The sequence below is a fragment of the Mesocricetus auratus genome, unplaced genomic scaffold (assembly GCF_017639785.1).
Source record: "Mesocricetus auratus isolate SY011 unplaced genomic scaffold, BCM_Maur_2.0 Super-Scaffold_100029, whole genome shotgun sequence".
Taxonomy (NCBI): Eukaryota; Metazoa; Chordata; class Mammalia; order Rodentia; family Cricetidae; genus Mesocricetus; species Mesocricetus auratus.
In genome coordinates, this window is record NW_024429210.1 from 6,366,670 (window position 1) to 6,390,728 (window position 24,059).

General features: G+C 36.5%; 1 protein-coding gene and 1 long non-coding RNA gene across 2 annotated transcripts in view; one reads left to right on the forward strand and one right to left on the reverse strand.

The window, feature by feature from the left end:
* Positions 1-24,059, forward strand: part of Sim1 (SIM bHLH transcription factor 1) — a 69,119-nt gene that overhangs the window by 42,752 nt on the left and 2,308 nt on the right. The window contains exon 10 of the mRNA XM_005070407.4: positions 23,556-23,955. Coding sequence (XP_005070464.1) covers positions 23,556-23,955 — 400 coding nt within the window. The remainder of the gene's footprint in view (positions 1-23,555; positions 23,956-24,059) is intronic.
* Positions 3,840-24,059, reverse strand: part of LOC121134688 — a 108,336-nt gene continuing 88,116 nt past the window's right edge. The window contains exons 5-6 of the long non-coding RNA XR_005871806.1: positions 7,278-7,454; positions 3,840-4,395 (exon numbers count right to left, since the gene is read on the reverse strand). This is a non-coding gene — a long non-coding RNA (uncharacterized LOC121134688). The remainder of the gene's footprint in view (positions 4,396-7,277; positions 7,455-24,059) is intronic.

The window sequence follows — 24,059 nt, forward strand, 5'->3', positions numbered from 1 at the left end:
ACTTTGACTCCAACCTCTTCAGGAAATAAACTGCCAGACTGTGGTTACTCAGCAGACTACTCTTGGACTAGTAGAAAACCAAAGGGCTTTCTGAGGCACTATACTTACTATTTATTATTATTATTACTATTATTAAAATGCCAGTCTAGGGGATACAGAATGATTATTTTTGTTCTTTTCAGAGCTGTTATTTTGCCAACATGTATAAGTGTGAATTATTTGGAGAAATGTTTTTCATTGACTCAGTTGTCATTAAAAAGCTACTATTGGCTAGGTTATTTTCATATCCAGATAATGAAGATGCCACCAAGAAGCTTAGGTCACATGGTTCAAAATCTTTCACAGAAGATGGAGTTTCTTTACTCTGACAAAAGGGGGTGGGTGAGGCCTCCATGCTTTCAGTACACAACTTTCAGGATAGCTGAGTACTTTACTTGTGAGCCATAAAGTAGGATGACCAAAGACCCTGCAAATGGGAGCTGCTGCTTTCTCTAATGAGTCTGTGGGGAGGTTTTTATATTACCATCTGGTGCTTTGGAAAGTGAGTTTTATTGCTTCCTTTTAGGAATGGATTATGCCTCTGGGTAGTCCTTTCCTCAAAGATAAAGGAATGTTGAAAACACACAGATGAAAAAAGGATTTAAATTAGGAAATACTAAATTAAGAATGAGTTTTTTCTTTGTTATATAGCAATTAACAAACACATGTGGGTACAAATATGCATGCATGCACACATGTGTGGGTACAAATACATGTATCCACATGTGCAGACACATACATGCACATACACATGGGTACAAATGCATACATATATGTACACACACACACACGCGCACACGCACGCGCGTGTGCGCGCTTCCCTCTTAAACCTCATTGCATGGTCTGTTTTCTTTCCTGCTTCCTGCTTCCATATTAATGCCTAGAGCTTCTATCAGTCACTTTAACAGTAGATGCTCCCCCATTAAATGACTTCTTGTGTGTTTTTAGTTGATGAGTAATTAATTTGAAATGTAAAGATATTGTGTAATTTAAAAAATAAAAGTAGAAATTCTTCTTTATTGTTTCCTTATAATTGTATGCTATTCTATTATGTTTTGTAATGTTTGAAATCACAGGCATAAACAAAGTAAAAACCACACACCTATTGTTTACATAGGATTTCTCTTGTGTTATTTATTTTTGTGTTAATACTTGGAGCTCTTGTCCTTAAAAATTTGGCTGTGTACCTCCTTTTAAGCCTCATAGTTGACTATAAGTTAGGTTTAACTAACATTTATGTTATTGTTTAATTTTGTTTATTTTAGATAACTGTGGTGACATATAAATCATTATCTAAGTTCCTACTATATGAGTACTATCACACACATGCCAGGATTGAAACATAGTTTTTCTGCTTTCAAGAAATCACTAGTACAGACTGGAAGTGAACAGGCATTTGCAATTAATTGTTCTGGTATGAGAGTATCCTTGGAAAAGTCTGACAACCAAGGCAAACTCCTCATCGTTTCTGCTGGAAGAAAACAACTTTGAAACTGTCCATCTTAGATATATTTAAATCCTCAGAAATTTTATAGAAAAATTGGCTTTTCAAAAATATCTAGTTCAAACTATTCTTTAAGAATAGCTACTCTTCAAATTTTATGCAGCATAGTTCTTATAAGTTTTTGAGATTTATTAATTTTTATTTTATGTGTACTGGGGTTTTGCCTGTAGTATGCTTGTGCTCCATGTGTGTTCATTGCTCATGGATAGGAGAAGAGGGCATCAGATCCTCTGGAACTGGAGTTACAGAGAGTTTTTAGCCATTATGTGGTGCTGAGAATTGAACCCTGGTCTTCCCGAAGAGCAGTCAGGTCTCTTAATTGATTAGTAATCTCTTCAACCCCCAACATTTTTCTTATAAGTTTTCAACTCAGCATGTGTGAGCTGAGGATCTGTTTCAGAAAGATGCTACAGTGATCATTATTAGATCTGGGGATATGGACTGGGTAAAATATAAACAAGTGGTACAAGAAATATTCTTAAAATTTTTGGTAAAGTAGTAAGGTATACTATAGAGAAAGAAATGCAATGAGAGATGATATGTATAGAGACTTTGTGAATATTGTTTAAAAGGTGAGGGTGATCTAACTATGGGGGTAGAATCAGGCACATGGAAATAAAAAAGCAGGATAAAAAATCAGGAAGACCAAGACTGAGAAATGCAAGAACATGTCATTAGTGTGACTGGGCCTAGAAATGGAGTTGGGAAAGTTGGTATTTCTGAATGAGTGAGTGATGTTTGGAAAACAGATTGCTGCCCATAGATACTAATTCAAGGAGCTTAAGCATTTTGTGGAGAATAAGTAAAGTTTTTGGGGGTAGGTATTAATAAGGTAAAGTAAGGGAAATTATTCAGGGAAATAATTCCCATAGTTCTGATGTGAGTTTATAAAGACCTGCTAAAGTTATTTACTGAAATATACAGCAAAATAAAGAAAGAATGTTTAAATTTCTTTATCCTAGTCTAATGTACCCCTTCTTGTTGTAGATATATTTTGGTCATATTTTATATCACTCTTTTCAGGTTACATTTATACAGCTTGTTTTCAGTTTTTCAAGTCAAAATATTGAATTCCTCCATGTGTATTAATAGGTCAATAATGATAATGAGACTATGACTTGAATTACATTTTAGATACTTCTGCCCACTTTAGTGTAATTTTTATTTTTGCTTTTCATTAAAACTTTATTGTAAAGAACTTACAAATAAAAACACCACATGCTCATTTTCAAAGTATTCTTTTCTCTTTGTTAATTCTATCTGCAAGTTCTTATTTGATGTTTCAGAAGGCAGATTGCAGAGCAAAATGGAACCTACAAAGTAATAGCTTGTGCCTATTAGGTTATGATGATATAATAATTCTATTACTATTTGTTGCCCCTTTATTAACATATATTAGACATATTAAAACTTTCTAGCAGATATCTAATGAATGGCAAGCAGAAACCTTGCTTTTTTGAATTATTTATGTATTCTTCTATGAACATCAAAGATAAGCTCAAATTATAATTCATTCCCAGCCCTTAGTTTGGGTGAAGGAGCAGATGAACCCTCAGGTTCTTCTTTGGTATTAGAAACCCTTGGGAATAATTTTAGAGTTGATTATATTATGGCTGTTTAATAAATGGCTGGTCACCCTTGAACCTCTGTATATTACTTGAGTTGGGAAAGGTCAAAATAGAATTGTTTTGAATGGTTTTTAGAAAAACTGTGATAGGAAATATTATGGTTAATTTCTTTCATTCTTCACATAGCTTTTAGGGCTGCTGTATAGCTGCAGTCCCATCATTGTGCTGTAGCATTGTATTGTTACTGGTTTTATACATGTAAAAATAACAATGCAGTTTCCATAGTTTAAAAGAATTGGAGCTACTGAGTTTACAGAATTAATTTTTCAGAATTTATATGTTACAAATTGCTATTATATTTTCCACATTTTTTGTAACTAGCCCTGACCACTCTGATGCCAGTTGAAGGTTATTTTGCTATGGTTCACCCATGTCAATCATGAGTAAATTGTCTCCTGACATCAGTTTCTTTTTAAGCTTTTTACATTGGTATGTTTATAGATATGCTTAATACAGTCAGTGCATGCCAGATGAGTTTATTGCGTCATCTTGCTGTCCTCTTGCCCCTTATCTAATCAGTAGTAACCACTGCATGTGTCATACCTAATAAGGATGTATGCATTACATTGTGGATGCTTAGTAGTTAATCACTTGTTACAGACACACTGCAACACTTGCGAGTTTTATTTGACATCTGTTCCTTTAAACAATCTCACAGAACCCTTTTAATTTTCATGGCCAGCAGTCTGGCCTCAACTATACACTGGTGACTTATTGTACTGGGAATCTGACATTTTAAATTATAGGAAAAAAGTACCAACAATTTTGCAAGAAAGTAATTCTTGAATGTAGCTCCAGGCAGAGTACTTCTCTGATGAGGACTGAGTGATGTTCTGGTCTATGGAGATAGCAGTATACCATTAAGAGTAATTTTTTATTATTTAGCAGAATAATTACAGTAGGTTTTCCCTTAGGGTCTATGACATATAAAGTCTTAGATTCTTGGTTACGTTGGCAGTGTTAGGTATGGTTTCTATCTCATGGAGTGGGCCAATTTTAAAAAAGTTGTTGGTAACTCCCGTAATATTTTACCAGTATTGTAGCTTGCAGGGTTCATAACTTGGTGATACTGGTGATTACTTCTCTTCAGTAGTAGTCTGTAGAGTACCTTCCAGCATCATGACTGCTAGTCTTGGGCACCAGCTCAATTTCTTCATGTTCAATTACATAAGTAATTGGTGTCTTCAGCAATAGTTTTCACGAACTGACAAGTTTTTAACTGTACTAATATGGGAAAGAATACAAAAAATTTATGTGAAATGAGAAATTTCAACTGAATATTCATATATTCATAGTAATATAGAGGATTTTAAGTGAGTATGTGAAAATTCATGCCTAACTTAGAAGAAATGGATGCACTTTTAGAAGATAAGACCTATTAAGATTGAGTCTTTAAGAAGTAGAAAATCTATGGAAGTTGATAATAAATAAGGAGATTGAGGCAGCATTAAAAAGTTTCTCAAAGGACTAGAAAAATGGCTCAGCAGTTAAAAACACTTATTCCTCTTCTAAAGGACGAGAGTTTGGTTCCCAGCACCCACATCTGGTGACTCATAATTGTCTATAACTCCAAACTCAACATGTGGCATACATTCACATAAAGAGTACACACACAAAACAACAAAAATAAAACCCCAACAACAACACCCCCCCCAAACCTCCCCAGAAAGTCATGTTTGTGATCACATCGCTTCTATACTAAACTCTACTGAACATTCACAGAAGAATTACAGGTGAATCTTTTCAAAGTTCTCTAGAAAATTGAAGACATGCTCCCAAACTGATTTAAGGCCAGATCCTTACTTATGCTAAAGCCATAAAAGGACCTTAAGAAGAGAAGACAGGGCTGGAGAGATGGCTCAGCCGTTAAAGGCTAGGCTCACAACCAAAAATATAAGAAGAGAAGACAGTGTTGTGAACAGAGAAGCAGGCTTTTCTTTTTTTAATTTTAAATTTTTTAAATTTTAAATAGCTTGTTTTACATGTCAATCCCAGTTCCCTCTCCCTCCCCTCCTCCCGCACCCCCCACCAACACCCCCATCCTTCTACCCTATTGCCAATTCCTTCCACATAGGGGATATCTAGAGTCTATCATTTCATTCAGGGTAGGGTCCAGGCACTTCCCTAAGAGTCCAGGCAGAGAGAGCAACCCTCTTTGTGTTATGGACACATGATGTCTGTTAGTATTCGAGGGATAAACACTGACCCACTGCTCAAGACCCCATAGGTATCCCAGGCCTCCTCATTGACTCTCACATTCAGGGGGTCTGGATTGGTCCCATGCTGGCCTCCCAACTGTTGGTCTGGGGTCCAAGAACTCTCCCCTGTTCGGATCAGCTGTCTCTGCTGGTTTTGCCAGCCCATTCTTTGCCAATTTGCTCTTTGCTCCTCCTCTCTCTGTCGCTGGGTTCCTTGGGTTCTGTTCAGTATTTAACTGTGGGTGTTTGCCTCTGGAGAAGCAGGCTTTTCATCTCTCCTAACAGACTAAGGTGATGATCACATTAAAAGAATCATATGTGACTAGGTGGGACAAATCAGTGAATGTGGTACACCACAGTGGAGCTTAGAATTTATATGATTATCAAAATGAAAGCAGAGAAATAATTTTACAAAGTACAGCATGATTTAATAAAAACCCTATACAATTGTTTATGAATCAAATGTACTACAGTACAATGAAGACAACAGACTTGATAAACCCATAGGTAACATCATACTTCATGGTGAAAAACTAAAAGATTTTCTTGGATATAATAAAATCATAATGAAACCCATTATTTTGTACAATTAATGCATGTGAATAAAAAAGTAAAAGAGAACATATAAACAGAGAAAATTTGTGCTGAACAATAAAAATCCTGAGATTACTAGAGCAAGATCAAGTATCACACTAAGAGAGAATAGAAAGCTGGAGGCATCATGCTTCCCAATTTCAAACTATATTACAAAGCTACAGTATTAAAAACATTATATCAGCAGAAAACAGTGCCTAGAACTAAATAAATGTGTACTCCATCAGCAAATATTTGAAGACTATGCCAAGAGTGAGCAATTAGTAATATAAGGGTCTTCAGTAAACAATGTTTAGAAAACTGGATTTGGATGTCCAGTTTTTTATTTCGATATCAAAACAATGCATTGGACCTCTCTTCTACCAAACACAAAATAGTTTGATTTAGATTAATTTACTTAAATACCAGAGACTATGAAGTTTGTAGGAGAAGTGATAGAATGTGTTAAAGATATTATGAAAGGCAAACACCTTATCTGCCTGCAGAGGAACATAAAGGAAGTTACTATAGAAGACAGTATAGGAGTTCCTAAAAAAAAATTAAAACTAGAGCCACCACATCATCCAGCAAATCCATAGCCTGGTATCTATGTATGGAAAAGTAAATCATTGTCTAAGGTTGTAATGAAGCATTATCTACAATAGTGAAGAAATGGAATTGACCTGTGTCTAGTGATATATGAATGGCCAACATTTTTTATATATAACCCATTATCGTGTAATGTAAAAAGAAGGAAATCTTTCCACTTCAGAAATAGAGCAGATAATGGAAAATGTTTTCACTTGTGTGTATCTAGACTATTTATTAGAGTAGAATGGTGGTTACCAGATGTTGGGATGGGGAGTGTTAGTTAAAGAGTATAAACTTTAAGTTTTAAGATGGATATGTCTGGGAGACTAATCTTAAATATGATGATTGTTGTTAACAACATTATAGTGTGTACTTGAAATTTGCTGAAAGAAATTTTGAAATTTCATACCAGATATAATTAACAAAGGGAAATGATGGATGTGTTAACAAACTTACTTATGGTAATAAATTTATAACATGCACTTATCATCTTATATACCTTAAATATATGAAGCTCAACTAGGATGTAGAAAGGTTCAATGCATATTGTTTGCTATCTCATCTATACTTTTTGAGGTTTTTTTTACTTTTCTATATTTAGAAGGAACTGTAGACCTGTCCTTCTGTTGAGTTTAAAAAATAGAATGAGTTAACTCAACAGATGGTCTTCAAGTTTCAATTCATTTTCACAAAGTCACAAATACGATAAATCTTGTAGCATATAGAAGTTACTAATATGCTTACCAACATATCATCATAGATGGATTGTGGATGCCATGTCACAAAACACAGGCAAGAATAGCTTAGGCAGCGCTTCCTTTGACTACGTCCAAAATAAAGCCGAGAAAACCAATAATGCTGCAGTGAGGAGCTGGAGCTGGTAGCACCACCTGTATGCATCTAAACCCAAGGATCTGCCACCTACATGTGGAGGATTAGAGAGAGTCAGTATACAATGCTCTTCTGGTTGTCAGTGCCCTTTACCTCCTTAATTACCTTTTAAATTAATGCTAGTGGTTCTGGAAACCCAGGCTTTACTCACTGGGCTAGAGCTGCTTCACATTCCCAGAGCAAATTAGTATATCCTTGGCTATGACAGCTGGAGTTCCTATGATTTAAAGGTTTAATTAAATGTTTATTCCATGTTTATTCATACCTGTTTAAAAATCTCTGTGCCGTGAAAATGCTTATATAGCTCCATAGGAACTGTCCTTTGAATTTACAAAGTGGAGGAATTGCAGGTGTCATGTTAGGAAACAGCTCTGTCCATAGGAACTTGATGGGAGATGCCTTATAGAACATTAAGAGAGGAAACTTAGCCCCTGTTCTGACATGCCAATTAATTTCCAGATGTGAATCACTTTGACAGCTGGTGAGATATCTATTGTGGTTGATTTTCTGTGAGAAAGATGAGTAAAGAAATCTCAGAAACAGTTTTTGTCTATGGAGGGGTATTAAGAGAAAGCCTGTGTGTGAGTGTGTGTGTTTCTTATACTTTTTCTTTAACTTTCTTTTCTGTTTGTTTTGTCCTATTCTGGTTTCTTTGTTTTTATTGTATGTTTTCTCGATGTCTGTTTGTTTCCTAATGAAATGGTGGGCGGGGAGGTGGGGGAAATCTGAGAGGAGTTGGGTGAGGAGAAACTGTAATCAGAATATGTTGTATGAAAAAAACTATTTTAATTAAAAAGAGTTCTATGACAGTTCAAACTGTAGTTAAGGCATATTATAAAAATTTACCCTGTTTCTATTTCATGAGCTGTATTAGAGAATTTACAGGTATGAAAGACTGCCAGAATAGTTTTTGAGATGAACATAGCTAAAATGTGGATTGACATTTTAAACAATCATAATAAATTGCAGATTATACCATAAAGGGATCAAATAACTAAATAATGAATGAAAGTTTTGTTATCTCATTCCTAAATATTAATTTTGGGAAATTGCTAGTTATACCAGTCTCTAAAATGAAGGAAGAAATAACCCAAACCTTTCGTTTCTAATACTTGAATTTTGATTTAGAATTTGCTTCCCAATTGCTTGTAGCATGAGTGGGTTTATTTACTTCCAAATTCAAGACTAATATCCCTTTTCCTTTAAAATGTTTTCTCTGGACAGTTGATACACATCTCAGTGGTAGAATGCTTGCCTAGCATGAGCAAGGATGTAGATTTCATAGCTAAGATCATATACTAGAAAAGGAGAGAAGAAAAGAGGAAGTATGTAGGAGGAAGAGGAGGAGGAAGAAGAAGGTTTCCTATTACTTTTCAAAAAATATTTAAGAAACTCTTTGGAACCATACAATAAGTTAAATAATTTTTCAGAGGATTCTTTTCCAGTACTAAATATAGCAACAACACTTAGCATTTCTTGGTGTTTATTCCTTGTAGAATTCTTCTTGCTGTTAATTCTTACTACACTAATTTATAGCTAAAGCAGTGGCAGCAAGTTTTAACTAGAAGGAGATCAGGAATGTAGAAAGGGATATGCACTTAGTTTTCTTCTCATAGTTGCAGTTAATTTTTCAGAGTCCCAAGTACATTTAAGTTAGAAAAGAACTATTATTTTTCTGTTGTTCAGTTATGTGATCATAGGCACATGAGTTCAGTCATTCTCAAATCAGTACCTTGTATTATTTTCATTTTAAAAATTGTTTGATTCTGCCATTAATTTTGTTGCTCACCCCTGGGAAAGCCTCTGGTCATTTCCGATGTGTGTAAGCCACAGCTATTCCTTCTAGTAAATGGCTCCTGGCTGAGGGAAGTATCCCAAGCAGTGGGCTATTCTAATGGACATGCTGTACCACTTTAATCTAGCTCTTTCACCATCTGTTCTTCTCATACAGTGAGTGGAAAAAAGAACATATTTTATGTTTCAGGGTTACATTAGTAAAACTAAGATAAAAGTGATTTAAAAGCATGCATATGTTTGCAGTATAATGCAGTCTGCATCTGTGATGTTTTTTCTAATGGTTCAGACACAAATCAAGAGGAAAGCTATTCATGCTTGATAGAGTGAAAGTTTTTCATGGCAAACAGGACTTCACCATCAGAGGGTCTCTTAATACATTTTACATCTAAAAATGATGAAACCACAATGAGCTGCCAGAATAAAAATAGATAACCATAACTTCTATTGTTCGAACATCTGGCAGTTTTTTTTTTCTGAGCTGGATTGTTGCTGTCACATCTAGACGAATGTGGAACACCTGTCTGGAACATGGTATTGAAGGAGCCTGCATTCTAGTATTGTTAGAGAAAAAAGGGAGTATCTACGGGTGTAACTGTATGAGAAGGCTGCTTCAGTGATTGTGGAGCACCACCCAAGGAGTGTGAGGGTGGCTTATTAGGGTGTCGAAGTTGGAAACAGTCCCCTTTGTATGGCCATTAGAGGCAGGACTTTGCTGCTTAATCTGTCTAAGCAGGGTGGTGGAAAGATAGAGGGTTGTAGAATTGTCCCTTCCCTCTTAAGCTTCATAATCATGTTGCTTTGGCCACATAGTTTGTTTTTCAAGCCATATTTTCTATGACTGTAACTAGGTCATTAATACCTCTAAGATGTCAACATCTAATAACACTGTGTCTGTGGAATCTTCACCAAGTGCTGAACAGATGCCAACTGTTTTATAAGGGTAATTTTTGTGACAGACATCAGTTAACACACGTAAATCAGAGTGCACAATCTCTAAATCTGTCAAAGTTCCTCTACCTATTGTAGCAACTCCAAGTACCTAAGGGGAGACTCATATTTTCCTTCTTTCAACTCCCCTTTCTCCCTATTTGAGTGCTTGTCATTTTATTTCATATTAAAGTTATCATCTGTGCATCATTGTATGTATCCATGCTAACATGAACACCTTGAAGAGGGGAAGGTTACTCTGCTTTTCATATTAGCTGGCAGGCTGCATTGTAAATAGTTTATATTGGATGCACACAAGACAACTGAAGGCTTAGGCCTTTAACCTTGTAAGATACAGTTTCTTATAGAAGGAATGATTCTTTCATGAGCTGAATCCCAAAGGGGAGCTGGTGGTGGCATATGGTTTCCTGTTTTAAGAGAACACTGATGTTTTTCATCTGATTTGTTTTTAAATGTGAAAACATGAATGCTTGTTTTGAAAATTAAAATAAAAAGTCGGGTTAATTAAGGCTTAGTGTACCTAGAATGACAACATGTTTTCTAAGAAATGAAAATAGAAATTCCAGTAAAATTGGCTCAAATTTAATTCTCAGTGAATTTTCTTTGATGGATGCAAACTAATTAAAATAGGAAACTCAGTCATTTAGTTTCTCAGATTTATGCTATAGGAGGACGGACATGTTACTACTGTAACATGACTAATATAAACCCAGAAACAGACATTGGGGTTCAAGCTGAAGATCAGAGAAGCAAATCGGTCAGCCACTAGCTCTTACCTCTACCTCAGACCAAAATGGGTGATCCTGTCTCCACGAATCCTCAGAGTGCAATGCAGACTGCACTGCTCTCCACCAAACCTCAGACTACAAACCTGTGATTTCCTGTCTCCTCCTACCTTATATTCCTCTCTCCACCCAGCCATATCACTCCTGTCTCCACCTCCATAGTACTAGGATAAAAGGCATGTGATCTCAAGTGCTGAGATCACATATGTGTGAGCTGTTTCTCTTTTTGAGTGGATCAATTTCGTGTAGCTCAATGTGGCTTTGAACTCACGGAGATCTGTCTGCCTCTGTCTCCTGAGTCCTGGGATTAAAAGTGTGTGCCACCACTGCCTGACTCTATGGATGTAGGTAGCTTTGCATTTTGATTCCAGTGGCTTTATTAAATCATAAATAATGTATCACTACATACCACTTTTCAGAGAAGAGAATATAGATACCCAGCAGCTCATACATCATGCTTTTATTTAAGAACAGTATAGGTACCAAGAATGGCTGGGGGGGGGCATCCACAATCTGCTATGTGACCCTATTGAGGATTCTCTATCCTTGCTATCCTTATGTAATACATATAAATTTAAATGATTTTTTGATTTCCAAATATTTATTTTGAAACTATTAAAATTTAAAGAGAACCTACAGTGCCATTGCAGAATATACACTCACACTAAGTTTACATTCTCAATGCGTAGTTGTCTCCTCAAGTTTGCTCTATCATAATTTCTCTCTCATTTACTCCCTTCTATCATTATTTTTTTCTGGTCCATTTTAGAGTAGATACATATATGATGGCACCTTCCTTAAACCTTAGTATTTGTGTATTTTATCAGCACATGGATGTTTTCCTAGATAATCTTAGGACAGTTATGGGTCTGAGGAAGCTCATGTGAGTTTGACCTCACATTACAGATATATAAGGCCAAGACAGTGCTGTTTGTCACAGCATCTTCAGCTTCCCTGAAGTATACATACCATCCACTGCACATAGTTGTTACATATTATAGTCTTCTTTAATTTGAATGCCTTCTTGTGTTGACTACCTTTCTTCCATGCACCATGAGTTTTGAAGAATAAAACCCAGTTGTTTTATGTACTTTTTGAATTTGTGATGCATTTTCATGGTTCACTTAATTAATTACCTGTTACCTCTGGAGTACTCTCATAAGTTCCATGATCAGAATGTGTTCATCTAAAGGCCCTGACATCTATCTGAGATTTTTGGAGATGTCAGCATTTATCATCTGGTCAAGGTATAATTTGCTTCATTTATCAAGTAACTACTTCTTATCTTCTTCAAATGAAAAGCAAATTTTCAGATAAACTCTTGAAGATCCAAAAACTAGTTTACTTCTCATAAACTCTTTCCTTGATTCCTCTGTGACTATTTATGTTTAAATACACCTTTGTTAGGTTGGTTGCAGTGTTTTGTTTTTTGTTTCTTTTTCTAACCCAAATACACCTTCCATATGTGGCTAATGGGCATGAGTTCATTGATGCTTCTGTGTTTGTTGTACTGAAATCTTCTGACACTGCCTTTATTTGGCTTTAAGTTTTCTCTGCTGTACCAGTGGGAATTCCTTAAAGTTGACTCCTGTGTGTTTTTGACACATCTCCATCATTTTACCTTTTGAGTACTTTCTTACTTTATGGATTTCCAACATATTTTAGATTCCCCTCCTACCTGTTCTAGTCCTAGAAAGAATAACTTCTCCAAGGAGCTCTGTTCCTTTTAGAGGATAATGGTATTTAGAAGCAAAGATACACATACTTAGTGTGACATATCCTTGTTTCTAGGTCATATCAGCAGATAGGGCTGTGAGACAGCTTCCTATTTCACTTCTTGTCACCCCTTCCCCTTCTCCCTGGTAGGAACCAGTTTGCTTGTTCTTTGGTTTACACATCTTGTGTTTTTATGCCAAAGTTAGAAGATATACATTTTTACTTCTCATATTTCTACATGAAAGGTAGCATTATAATACACACACACACACACAAGGTTTTTCTTTCTCCCATGTTATCCTTTGTTAAAAAAGTATCTGTCTTCCACTTCATTAGGCATACATACTGTTTATTTAACTAATATTTTGCATTTGAACATTTAGGTAATTTCTAATATTTTACAAATACTGTTGCTGCTACATTATGTTTGACACACAACTGTGAACTTTAACTTGTTTAGTTTTAATCTTCCTCATAGTTTAGATATATTTGTCTTATACCGAGAGTGGTGTGTTGTTCTCCAAGTATGAAACACTTCTCTCGGTTTCTTCTCACATCTCTGGTTTCTGCTTCCTATGGCTAGAATTGGCGTGGAAGTTTGAATGTAAGTGGCTTCTGTAAGCTCATAGGGAGTAGTACTATTATATGTACCTTTGTTGAAGTAGATGTGGCCTTGTTGGAGGAAGTGTGTCAGTGTGGGAGTGGGCTTTGAGGGCTTCTATACTCAGACTACCTTGGTTCAGACCACTTCCTGTTGCCTGTGTATCAAGATGGAGGGCTCTCAGCTGCTTCTCTAGTACCATGTCTGCCTGCATGCCACCATGTTGATAATGATAATGGGCTAAATTACCTTGATGATAGTGGACTAAACTTCTCAAAATATAAGCTACCCCAATTAAATGTTTCCCTTTATACCAGTAATGTCATGGTGTCTCCTCACAGCAATAGAGCCCCTAACTGGGACAACTGGTATGTTAGATAGTGAACAGTTTTACTTTCTTTATGAGTAATGGCTTTAAGTCATTTTTATTTTATTTTATGTTTTTAAGTCAATTTCTACATTATTAAGACCCCAGCCCCTGACTTTTTATTTACATTGACCTTGTTTATGTTGTACCACTTTTCTTTTAGATGTTGAAACACCATGTATTTTCTATCTTTGTGTGTAAGAGAGTAGTATGTTGTGACACATGTATATGTATGTGTGGGTGCATATGCCCATGTCCAACAGAAAGTCACAGTGGTGTGGTGGTGTCCTGTTCTGTTACTCTTTTTTAGTCTCTCACTGAAACTGGAGTTAGGCTGATTGCCAACAAATCTCTATGACCCTGTTGTCTCTTCTCCCATAGTCCTGGGGTTATAGGCACATAGGATCAGGCCCAGGGATTTGAATTCAGATTCTCACATTTATCAAGAGGCATTATGTTCCTAGCATCTGAAATGTTGTCTACCATCATGATAGACTGAAATTTTGTTCTGTGAATCAGTTTAAAAATCTTGTTTCTTCTTATTCGTAATTTAAGCTGATTTATACTTATTGTCATCATTGATATATTTTTCTCAACACTGTCATATTATTTTACATTATGGTTATTGAATGCCCTGTGGTATATTTATTCATATTTTACTGATTTATTTCATTGTTATTTTAATTAAGTTTTTATTAAATAGAAGCATGTAATTGATAAAATTGTAAATTTATGTGTGATTTTAGCAGAATTATCACACATGCTTATAATGGTAAGCTTTCACTAAATTGCAGTACATTATCATAATTGTGATATCACATTGTTATTGTCAAGGCACAGAACATTTTACTCCACAAGGAACTTATACGTTTCTCTTTAATAGTGACAGCAATTTTTCTTCTGTACATGTTCTTCTTAAATCCTAGCAAACACCTAAGCTGTCTATATCTATTTTTAATCAATAATGTTACATAGCTGTAGCCATCATCTCAGATTGGTAATCTCAGAAGTGCAGGAGAACTGTAAGGTCAGGACCTGCATGGGTTTGAAAGTGAGTTCATGACCAAAGCATACAACATGATGAGAACTTGTCTTAAACAAAAGAGCTGTAGACATAGCTCATGGCATGCACACAACCCTGGATTCAATCTCCAGTTCTGAGAAAATAAAATAGTAACTAGAGAATGTTATAGGGTTGGAATTACACAACCTTCTAATGTTGGCTCTCTCTGCCCTAAGCATGTCTTTAGAGATCCATCTGTGTTGTTGTATGCATAAACAATACATTATCTTTGATTGTTGAGTAATGTTTCATGGTAGAGATACACTGCATTTTACTTAGCCATTCATAGTCTGAAGGATCACTAGTTTTTTTTTCTAGTTTTTGGCTATTAAAATTGAGCTAGGTTACAGATACAGCTCAGTCATAAAACGATTGCCTAGCACTCTGAAAAAATGAAAGAAAGGGAAACAAAGCTGGTATAAGAACTCCAAAAGAAAAACCAACCATCATATAAATAGGCAAAGGATTTCAATAATAGTTCTTCAAAGAAGAGACACAGTGACCTTTACATTCATGGAAAGGCTCAAAATCACCAATCTTACAGACATGCTAATGAAAACCTCAGTGAAATACTGCCTCATACATTCATTACAGTGGCTACAATGAACACATGAGTGTGCATGTATACATGTACGCAATACACACATGCATACACTTAGAGGAGGTAACAAGTGTTGAGTATACACAGTAGTTAGGACTTTTGTATTTGTGGTGTTGGCAGGAATGCATAATGTGTGTGGCTGCACTGGCAAATTAGCTTCAAAAATGAGAAGCTGAATTTTCAAATAATCCAACAGTCCCACTCCCTTCACTGAAATGAGGTCTATAGGAGTTTTTGGGCCGTAATCAGAGATCTTTGCAGACATGTTTATTATGGCATCTTATCAAAAAGTGGGAACTGATAAAGTCATCAACAAATGAATAAATACATAATAATATCACATAAACTAAAAATAAACCATTATAAAACTTTAAAATGTAGGAAAATTGTGATGTACTCTATGATATGAATGAACCTGAGGGCATTTTGCTAAGTCAAATAAGCCAGCTAGAAAGAGACATGTCTGAGATACCCATAACTGTCAAATTCATAGAGATAGAAAGTAGAATGGCAGTTGCCAAGGGCTGGAGGAGAAAAAGGAAGGCTGATTTATCTCTTAGTGCCTAAGAAGGTCAGCTAAGAGTCCAGAGATGGATGGTGGCGCTACTGACACAGCCTTGTGAAAACACAGTAATACCTCTGAAGCATTCACCTAACATTTGGTAATATGGTAAGTTCTATTCATTTAAAAATAAGTTTACAAGGAAGAGAACAATGAGAGAGAACCTGGAAAATAGGGTAGAGACACTGCTATGGACTATGGACATTTATATGCAGGCTTTCATATGAATATAGCATTCATTTTATGGTGGAGGTGAATGTCCAGACTGCATATAGCATTTGTATATAAATTTTATAAAGCTTTAAAAACTGTTTTTCAAAGTGGCTATCTCCTTTAACCTTCTCATTACCATTGCATGTATGACCTTGTTTCCTTTCATCTTTACCAGCATATGATGTTATCATTATTGTAATTTAGCCACCTTGATGCATATGCTATCATAAATCACTGTGATTTTAACTCACATCTGCCTAGTCACTAATGCTGAATATAGTTTCATACGATTGTTTCTCACCTGGATATTCTATCTAGTAATAGCTAACTCAATTTTTGTACCCACTTAAGAATGTTGAATTTGTGTAGTTAATTAGATAGCACACACATTTAGTGTTTCATTAAATTGTTTATGTTTTTCCTTGTTTTTATCCTTTGAGTAGGAAAATTTGAAAAACAAAGTTTTTAGATTTTGGATATATCCCAGCCAATCAGGATTTTGTTGTTGCTGTTGTCATAAATTTAGCTTTTGTTGTCAAGCTTCAGAACTAGCCTTAGTACTTTGAGGTTTCCTTGCATGTTTTTCCAAAACTATTAAGTCTGTGGCCCTTTTGGGTTATTTTTAAAATTTTACAAAAAGATTTATTTTATTTTATATGTACACACACACACACATACACACACACACACACACACTCTCTCGCTCTCTCTCACACACACACACACACACAGACACACACATAATACATTTCACATGTTTGCCTGGTACTTGAAGAGGCCAGAAAAGCTCATTGCATTCTCTAAAATTGGAGTCAGAGCCAGTGGTAAGCTGCCACGTGAGTGTTGGGAACTGTGCCCAGATACTCTGCCAGAACAGAAACTTCTGAGTCATCTCTCCAGCCCCCAATGACTTAATTTTTTAAATAGTTGCAAATGGAACTCTTAGGTTAAGGCCCATTTGATTTTTGCTTGTGATGAAATACTTAGTGATTCCATTACATTTATGCTGCTTGACGGTCCATCAAATTGTGAAACATAAACTGGTGGTATTATTGTGGACCTAATTTTGGGCATACTGTAGTGTTCTATTAGTCTGGCCTGTTTACTGCCCTACAGGCATGGGGACTTGGGAGGATGGAGCTGATAAGTAAGGTAGACTGAAGTCTCAGGTAATAGATAACTTTATTCAGAGCATTAGCTGCAGGTAGCAGATAGGCAGTGCATGCCAAAAACATGGTTTTTTTAGAGACATATAAACAACAATAACCAGTTGTTAATAATCTGAATTGTCTGAAGTAAGCTCACCCCCATGCGTTACACCTGGGACAGGCGTGAAAACACATTCCAGGAAAAAGCCTGTGTTTTTGAAGAAACTGAGGTCACAAGACTCTTGCCTTTTTTTCTTGGAGTTTTCTCACAAGCACTCAGAACTCTCCTCACATAACTTCATACTTGAGCTGTATTCTGACAACCTCTACATCTCTAGAAATTTATTGGTAGTGATATACAAGTCTTGATGCTGGCTACACAGAATCTTTTTCTTCTTTTTCAACTTGTTCTAACAATTCTAATTCCTTTGATATTCAAATAAACATGCATATATCAAACATAAAAATATTTCTCAAGCATTTTCTCTTTATTCCCTTTAATTTATGTTCTTTTGGATGGTTTTCTACTGTTTTTCACTTCCTTTATTAAGGTTTTCATTAAAATCTATTCACTTTTTCCCAATATTTATTTGTATATTGTGATATTGGATGTGAAATCCAGAAATTACACAGGCTCATTAAGCTTTATGCCACTGAACTACATCCTTAGCCATGTGGTAGGTATTTATAGTCCATTTCTTCATGTTTGAACATCAGATTTTTTAAAAAGATATATTCATTACATATACACTAGATTGAATTGTAGATGGTTGTGAGCCACCATGTGGTTGCTGGGAATTGAACTCAAGACCCCTGGAAGAGCAGTCAGTGCTCTTAACCTCTGAGCCATCTCTCCAGCCCCTAAACATCAGATTCTTAACTCTAGGTAGCACCTAATTTCATCCGCACTCATATGTGTAGGTATGTGTTTTTATATGTGTAGCTCCAGATGTTTATTGATATTATTTAATTTGAGTGTTGCTTTGCAGTTTCTCTTTTTATAGTTATTTGACTAGAATTTCATTACTGAGATGTTTGTATTTCCATGTTCATGTTTTCTCCATACAAGGGTTTTTTTTTAATGAAACTTACTATCTCTGTGTCCCTTGACCCTTTGTATACTGTGGCCCTTTTCTAGAACAACTTGTAAATGCATTGTTTTGAAGGGATGATGATGGGCAGGAGAAGGTTCGGAGGGATTAATGTCTTGTGCTTTTATGTGTGTGTTTCCCCCTTTCTTCCATTCCTTTGCTGCTATCTCGTGAGGACCAAAAGCCACTTTTGATTTGTACTCTGTTCTCAAGGACGTAACACTTTTAAACTTTGTTTTGAGCTTTGCTCACTTCTAAGATCCCCTCTTGTGCTCAGTGCTGTGAAACGCTGGCTTGTGCTCATATTTTTACACTTGATTTTGTGCATTTGTACAAATCTTCTGTAGGATGCTTTTGTCCACATATTAAATCTCTCCCACTTCTAGCCTTTTAACTTCCCTTATCCTACATTACAGGTTCTACATGTGAGGCTTTCTACTTATAATCAATTTAATGTTAGTCTCTTTAGTTTCATAGTGACAACGCTGATGGTGTGAGCTTCTTGGAGATCTCGTGATTTTGAAAAGCATGTGTAGAAATTTAATTTCAAATAACTGAAGTATTCTCAATACCTTAAAATTCAATACTTTACACAGAAAAACCATCATGTTATATGATTTCTAATAAATATATGTCTAATAAAATGGAGTGCTTCGGAGAAAATTGGCATTATAGAAAAATCATAACTCATCCAATAATGTTCTTCCCATAATCACGATAACAAAATGTCTTGCAGTTGAGTTAAAGGTCTTAGTGATTTTTGTCTTTCCTTCTTTTATTTGCTTGTTTTTGAGACAGTGTCTCACTGTGTAGCTCTTGAATTTGCAATGCTCTTGTCCCATTCTTCCAACTGACAGCATTACAGGTATTTGTCACCATGACTTACTACAATTATCTTCTTTAAATAAATTAAATATAGGGTTATATGTAGAAAGTATGTTTCAACACTAGAGAGGATATCAAGTTAATTATTGCACATGTGAAATAATACAACTGAAAGGAGCATTTGAGAAAATAGCGTATAATGCAATCTATCATTTTATAGAAGTGCTATAGAAGATGAAGTCATTTGGCCAAGGTCACCTGGAAGTTACAGTAGGAATGAGTGAGGAAATATATCTTTCTTCTCTACCAATTACCCCTTCCATTAAGTGAGGCAACTCTGATTTAGCCTTTGGTAGATTACTCCTATCGGGTACTTTTGCTTTTAAAAGAAATTATATCATCTTCCCAAGACCTCGTAAATGTAAGGAGATGGAAATGGAAAAGTAGAACTTGGGTGGACCAGAAGTTTTCTTCTACAGCATTCACTCTGTACCCTGAACTTACTGCAGCAATTGACTGAATTCCTTTCTGTTTTTCCCCAAATATTTGATAAACACTTGAAATATTTTAAATCACCAAGTGGTTAGCAACAAAATCATACATATACAAATAACATTATATGGACTGAGCAGGTTGTGTTTATATATTTAGTAGTACTTTGTGTATTTGTGTAACAATAATTAAAGAAAACCAATACAGAGGACCTTAATTTGTTATAAATCAAGGTGGAGGTAGGAAGGGGAAATGATGCAATTATAATAGTCTCAAAAATAAAAATAGTTCAAGAAATTAAAAAAATATTTCAAATCAAACAATACGGTTTTAGTATTCACAACAATGTTTATACTGAGTACAGTTCATTTTAAGAGGCAGATGTGGCTAGGAATGGTAGTGCAAGCCATTAATCCTAGCACTAGGGAGGTAGAAGCAAATGGAATTCAAGACCAGCCTGATTTACATAGTGAATTCTAGGACAGTTCAGGCTATACAGAGAGACCATATCTCATAAAACAAAACAGTACAATACACATAAAAGCTAACCTAAACCACATAGGAGCAACTATGGATCACAGTGGTTTTTTTTTGTGTGTGTATGTGTAAGTTCATACATTTTCCTTAAAAAGAAAATGTTTATGTTTATACTCCATCTGTAGTGTCAAAGCACTTTAAACTCATAGTCGAGTGAGCCAAGGACCCTGCTCTGCCTGTTTCAAAATCTTTACACTGCCTGTTGACAACAGGCTTCCCTTCAGATTCTTTTCCGGTGCTATTAAATATGTACCTCATGTATGCCTGTGTTGCCTCCTGTTGTATTTTCTTCATGAGCAATTCATAGACTATTCTCTGTTGTGATATTATTTTCCCTTATACACTCAGAGAAAGCCTTTCCCACTCAACAGGGCTCAAAAGTCTTGACGGGAGCACTTCAAAATAGGTGTAGTTTATATTTTATAAAAACAAGTGATGTCTGGACAACTTCCAGCTTGGAACAGCATAGATATCTGAGCCTCCCTGAGGCAAGCTTTGCTGGAGAAGACATGAATGTAGCATTCAGCTCCCCACTCAGAAAGATCAGGATGTGTTAACCTTGTTTTACTGAAAGAGAAGTTGCTGTCTTGTGTAAAAGAGGCTGGTGTAACTGGAAGAAAAGGCTTATGGCAGGTGGGAGTAGTGATGTAGGAATTAGAACTCAGGGTGTTTTGGTGTCTTCCATCTCCAGTCCTGCAAGAAGATTAAATAGGATTTTTTGTTGTTATTAATGGAAAATGCTTATAGCTCTTAGGTGTATTTGGAAAATAATTGAAATAATAATTAAGAATGGTCATGGGAAGAATTTTGAACTTGTAATTTACATTTAGTTTTATATTCAGTGTGATACCTATTAAGGTAATATTTGATTGCTTGTCAAGAAGCTGGGCTCTCTTCCCAAGCATGCCTCTGCCTCCTAAGTGCAGGAATTAAAGGTGTGTGCCACCAACACCTGACAGAAAATAAAATTTTCTTACAATATATTCTGGTCATAATTTCCCCCTCTCCAAACCCCCTCAGTTATCCAAATCAACAACCCTTTCTTTCTTCCTTCCTTCCTTTTTTCCTTCCTTCTTTCTTTCTTTCTTCCTTTCTCCCTGCCTCCCTCCCTTCTTTCTTTCAAAAACAATGAAAAAACAAACAAAATAAAAACACATACACACACACACACACACAGGCACACACACACCTTACAAAATGGAAACAAAAATATACAAGCAAAGCAAAAGATCAATACTATAAAAATAAAGCAATATGAGACAAAAAGTCTAGAGAAATACCATTGAGTTTGTTTTGTATTGGCCAATTACTCCTGGGCAGGAGGCCTCCCCTTAAGTGTGATTAATATACCCAGTCTGCATTGGAGAAACTAATTTTTCCATTGCAAGTGTACGTCAATTCTACATAGCTTCTTGGTTAGGGGTGGGAGCTTTTCCTCCTCTCAGTGCTGGGACCCTGTCTGGCCTGAACATATGAAGGCTCTGCATGTGCTGCCACAGTCGTGGTGAGTTCTTATGTGCATCAGGTCTCTTGTATCAGGAAGATGCTGTTTCCTTTGAGTCACCCATTACCTCTGACTCCTGCAGTCTTTCCACTTCCTCATCTACATAGATCCCTGAGCCATGAGGGGAATGGTTTAATGAAGACATTCAATTTTGGCTTGAGTGCTCCAAAGCCTTTTACTTTCTACACATTTCCCAGATCTATGTGTCTGTGCTAGTTCACATCTGCTCCAAGAAGATTCTCTGATGATGGCTGAATGAGACATTGATCTATATGGGTATAGCAGAATGTCATCAGGAATTATTTTCCTGTCATAGTACTTGGTTTTCTCTTGGGTCTGTGGACTATGAAGTCTCAGGTTCTTTACCCTAGCATTGTGAGGCATGGGTTCCATGTCGTAGAATGGGCCTTAAATCCAATCGAAAAATGGTTGGGTACTCCTACAACTTTTGTGATGCTTTTGTGTTACTATTGTACCAGCATATCTCGCAAGCAGGTCACTGTTGTATGTTCTAGGGTTTATGGCTGGGAAGAAGATTGCCTTTCTCCTCTGGTAGTATTTATAGTACCATGAATGCTAATATAGTACCAATTTTAGTGGCTTAGGGGGATCCTGACACTGAGCACATTTCTTGGGAGGTCTGTGAAACATTTTGTGTTTGCTTCTTTTTAAAGTAAAATTTTTATTATTATTGCATGCATGTTTGTGTGCACCTATGTGTATAGCGTGATGTGCATGCTAGAGTGTGGCTGTGCATAAGCCACATTGCATGTGAACCAGCATGCACATGTGGAGGCCAGATGGAAAAGATGTGGTAGTTGTCTTTCTTTTTATGCTATGAAATTTGGGGACTGAACTGCTTTTACCCACTGAGCCATCCTGCTGGTTTTATATTTTGTTTTAATATATGATGATATAGTTTGGAGAAAGTGATTAGCAGAATTCCAACAAAGAGAGATGGCCTGTGTTCCTCCCACATAACCCTGTGTGTAACTGAATGTCAGAAGCATATCTATGAACAAGGTTTAAATGGGGCAAGGCTTTCAAGGTTACATTGCATTTGAGTTAGGGAAGCATTTAGTAGCTATTTTGCCATGTACTCCCCATGACCCTGGTACAGCTTTCTGAGAGTTAATAGTTTAGCACAAATTGTCCAGGGTTGGAGAGAGGGCTCATTGGTCGAGAGCTGATATTGCTCTTGCTGACTGAAGTTTAATCTCCAATACCCATGTTAGATGGCTTACAACCATTTATAATTCCAGTTGCAGGGCACTCAAAGCTTCTGGTCTCTGTGGGCTCTCACACTCACATCCACATACCCACACCTCTCCCTATACACAACTAAAAATAAATAAACCAATAAATAGTATTTAACAAAATGATGAAGACTCAGAAACTTGGTACCTTAAGCTTTAGCTTTTATCTTGTTCTTATAAGGAAAAAACATGAAAAGAAAACATGATATAACATAGGAACGTTCTTGGACTCTTATTTGGGCAAGTTCATTTGGGTGGTGGTAAAGAATTTGACTTTGAGTCTTGGTTTTGTTATTCAGTCCTCCCTTGTGGTCTTGGCCATTTATTTTTCTCTGTACCTTGGCATCCTTATCCACATCATTGGGGCCACTGCCATTATACTGAAGGGTTATTAAAACTACCTGGGGTAAATCAGTTCATTCAGTGCCTAGTACTTCGATGTTGCTATTATTTTTATCTCTTTTAAAGCCAGGAGGATTTTCTGTGTGGGTATTAGATAATTAAATTGTTCAAAGTTAGGCTGCCTCAGGTCTATCTGACCTTCAGTACTTGCAGAATGAAGGCTTTAAAACATTTTTTAAAAATCTAACTTGTTTATTATTGATGTTGTTCCCTTTGGTTTCAGTATCCGGGATTCCACACTGAACGATCGGAATCTGACCATGACAGCCAGTGGGGTGGAAGTCCACTGACTGATACTGCCTCCCCACAGCTCCTGGACCCAGAGAGGCCTGGCTCTCAGCATGAAGTGTCATGTGCCTACAGGCAGTTCCCAGATCGCAGCTCTCTCTGCTATGGCTTTGCACTGGACCATTCCAGGCTGGTGGAGGACAGGCACTTCCACACTCAAGCCTGTGAGGGAGGCCGCTGTGAGGCAGGCAGGTACTTCTTAGGAGCACCACCAACTGGGAGAGATCCCTGGTGGGGCTCTAGAGCAGCCTTGCCACTTACCAAGGCCTCCCCGGAGAGTAGAGAAACCTATGAGAACAGCATGCCGCATATCACCTCTGTCCACAGAATCCATGGTAAGAACTTGAGGGGTACCAGATCCCCAGCAGGAAGCTGTACACTGGAGTGATGGACCCCAGTGGTTTTATACCTTTGATCTACAGAAACTCACACCAGTGGG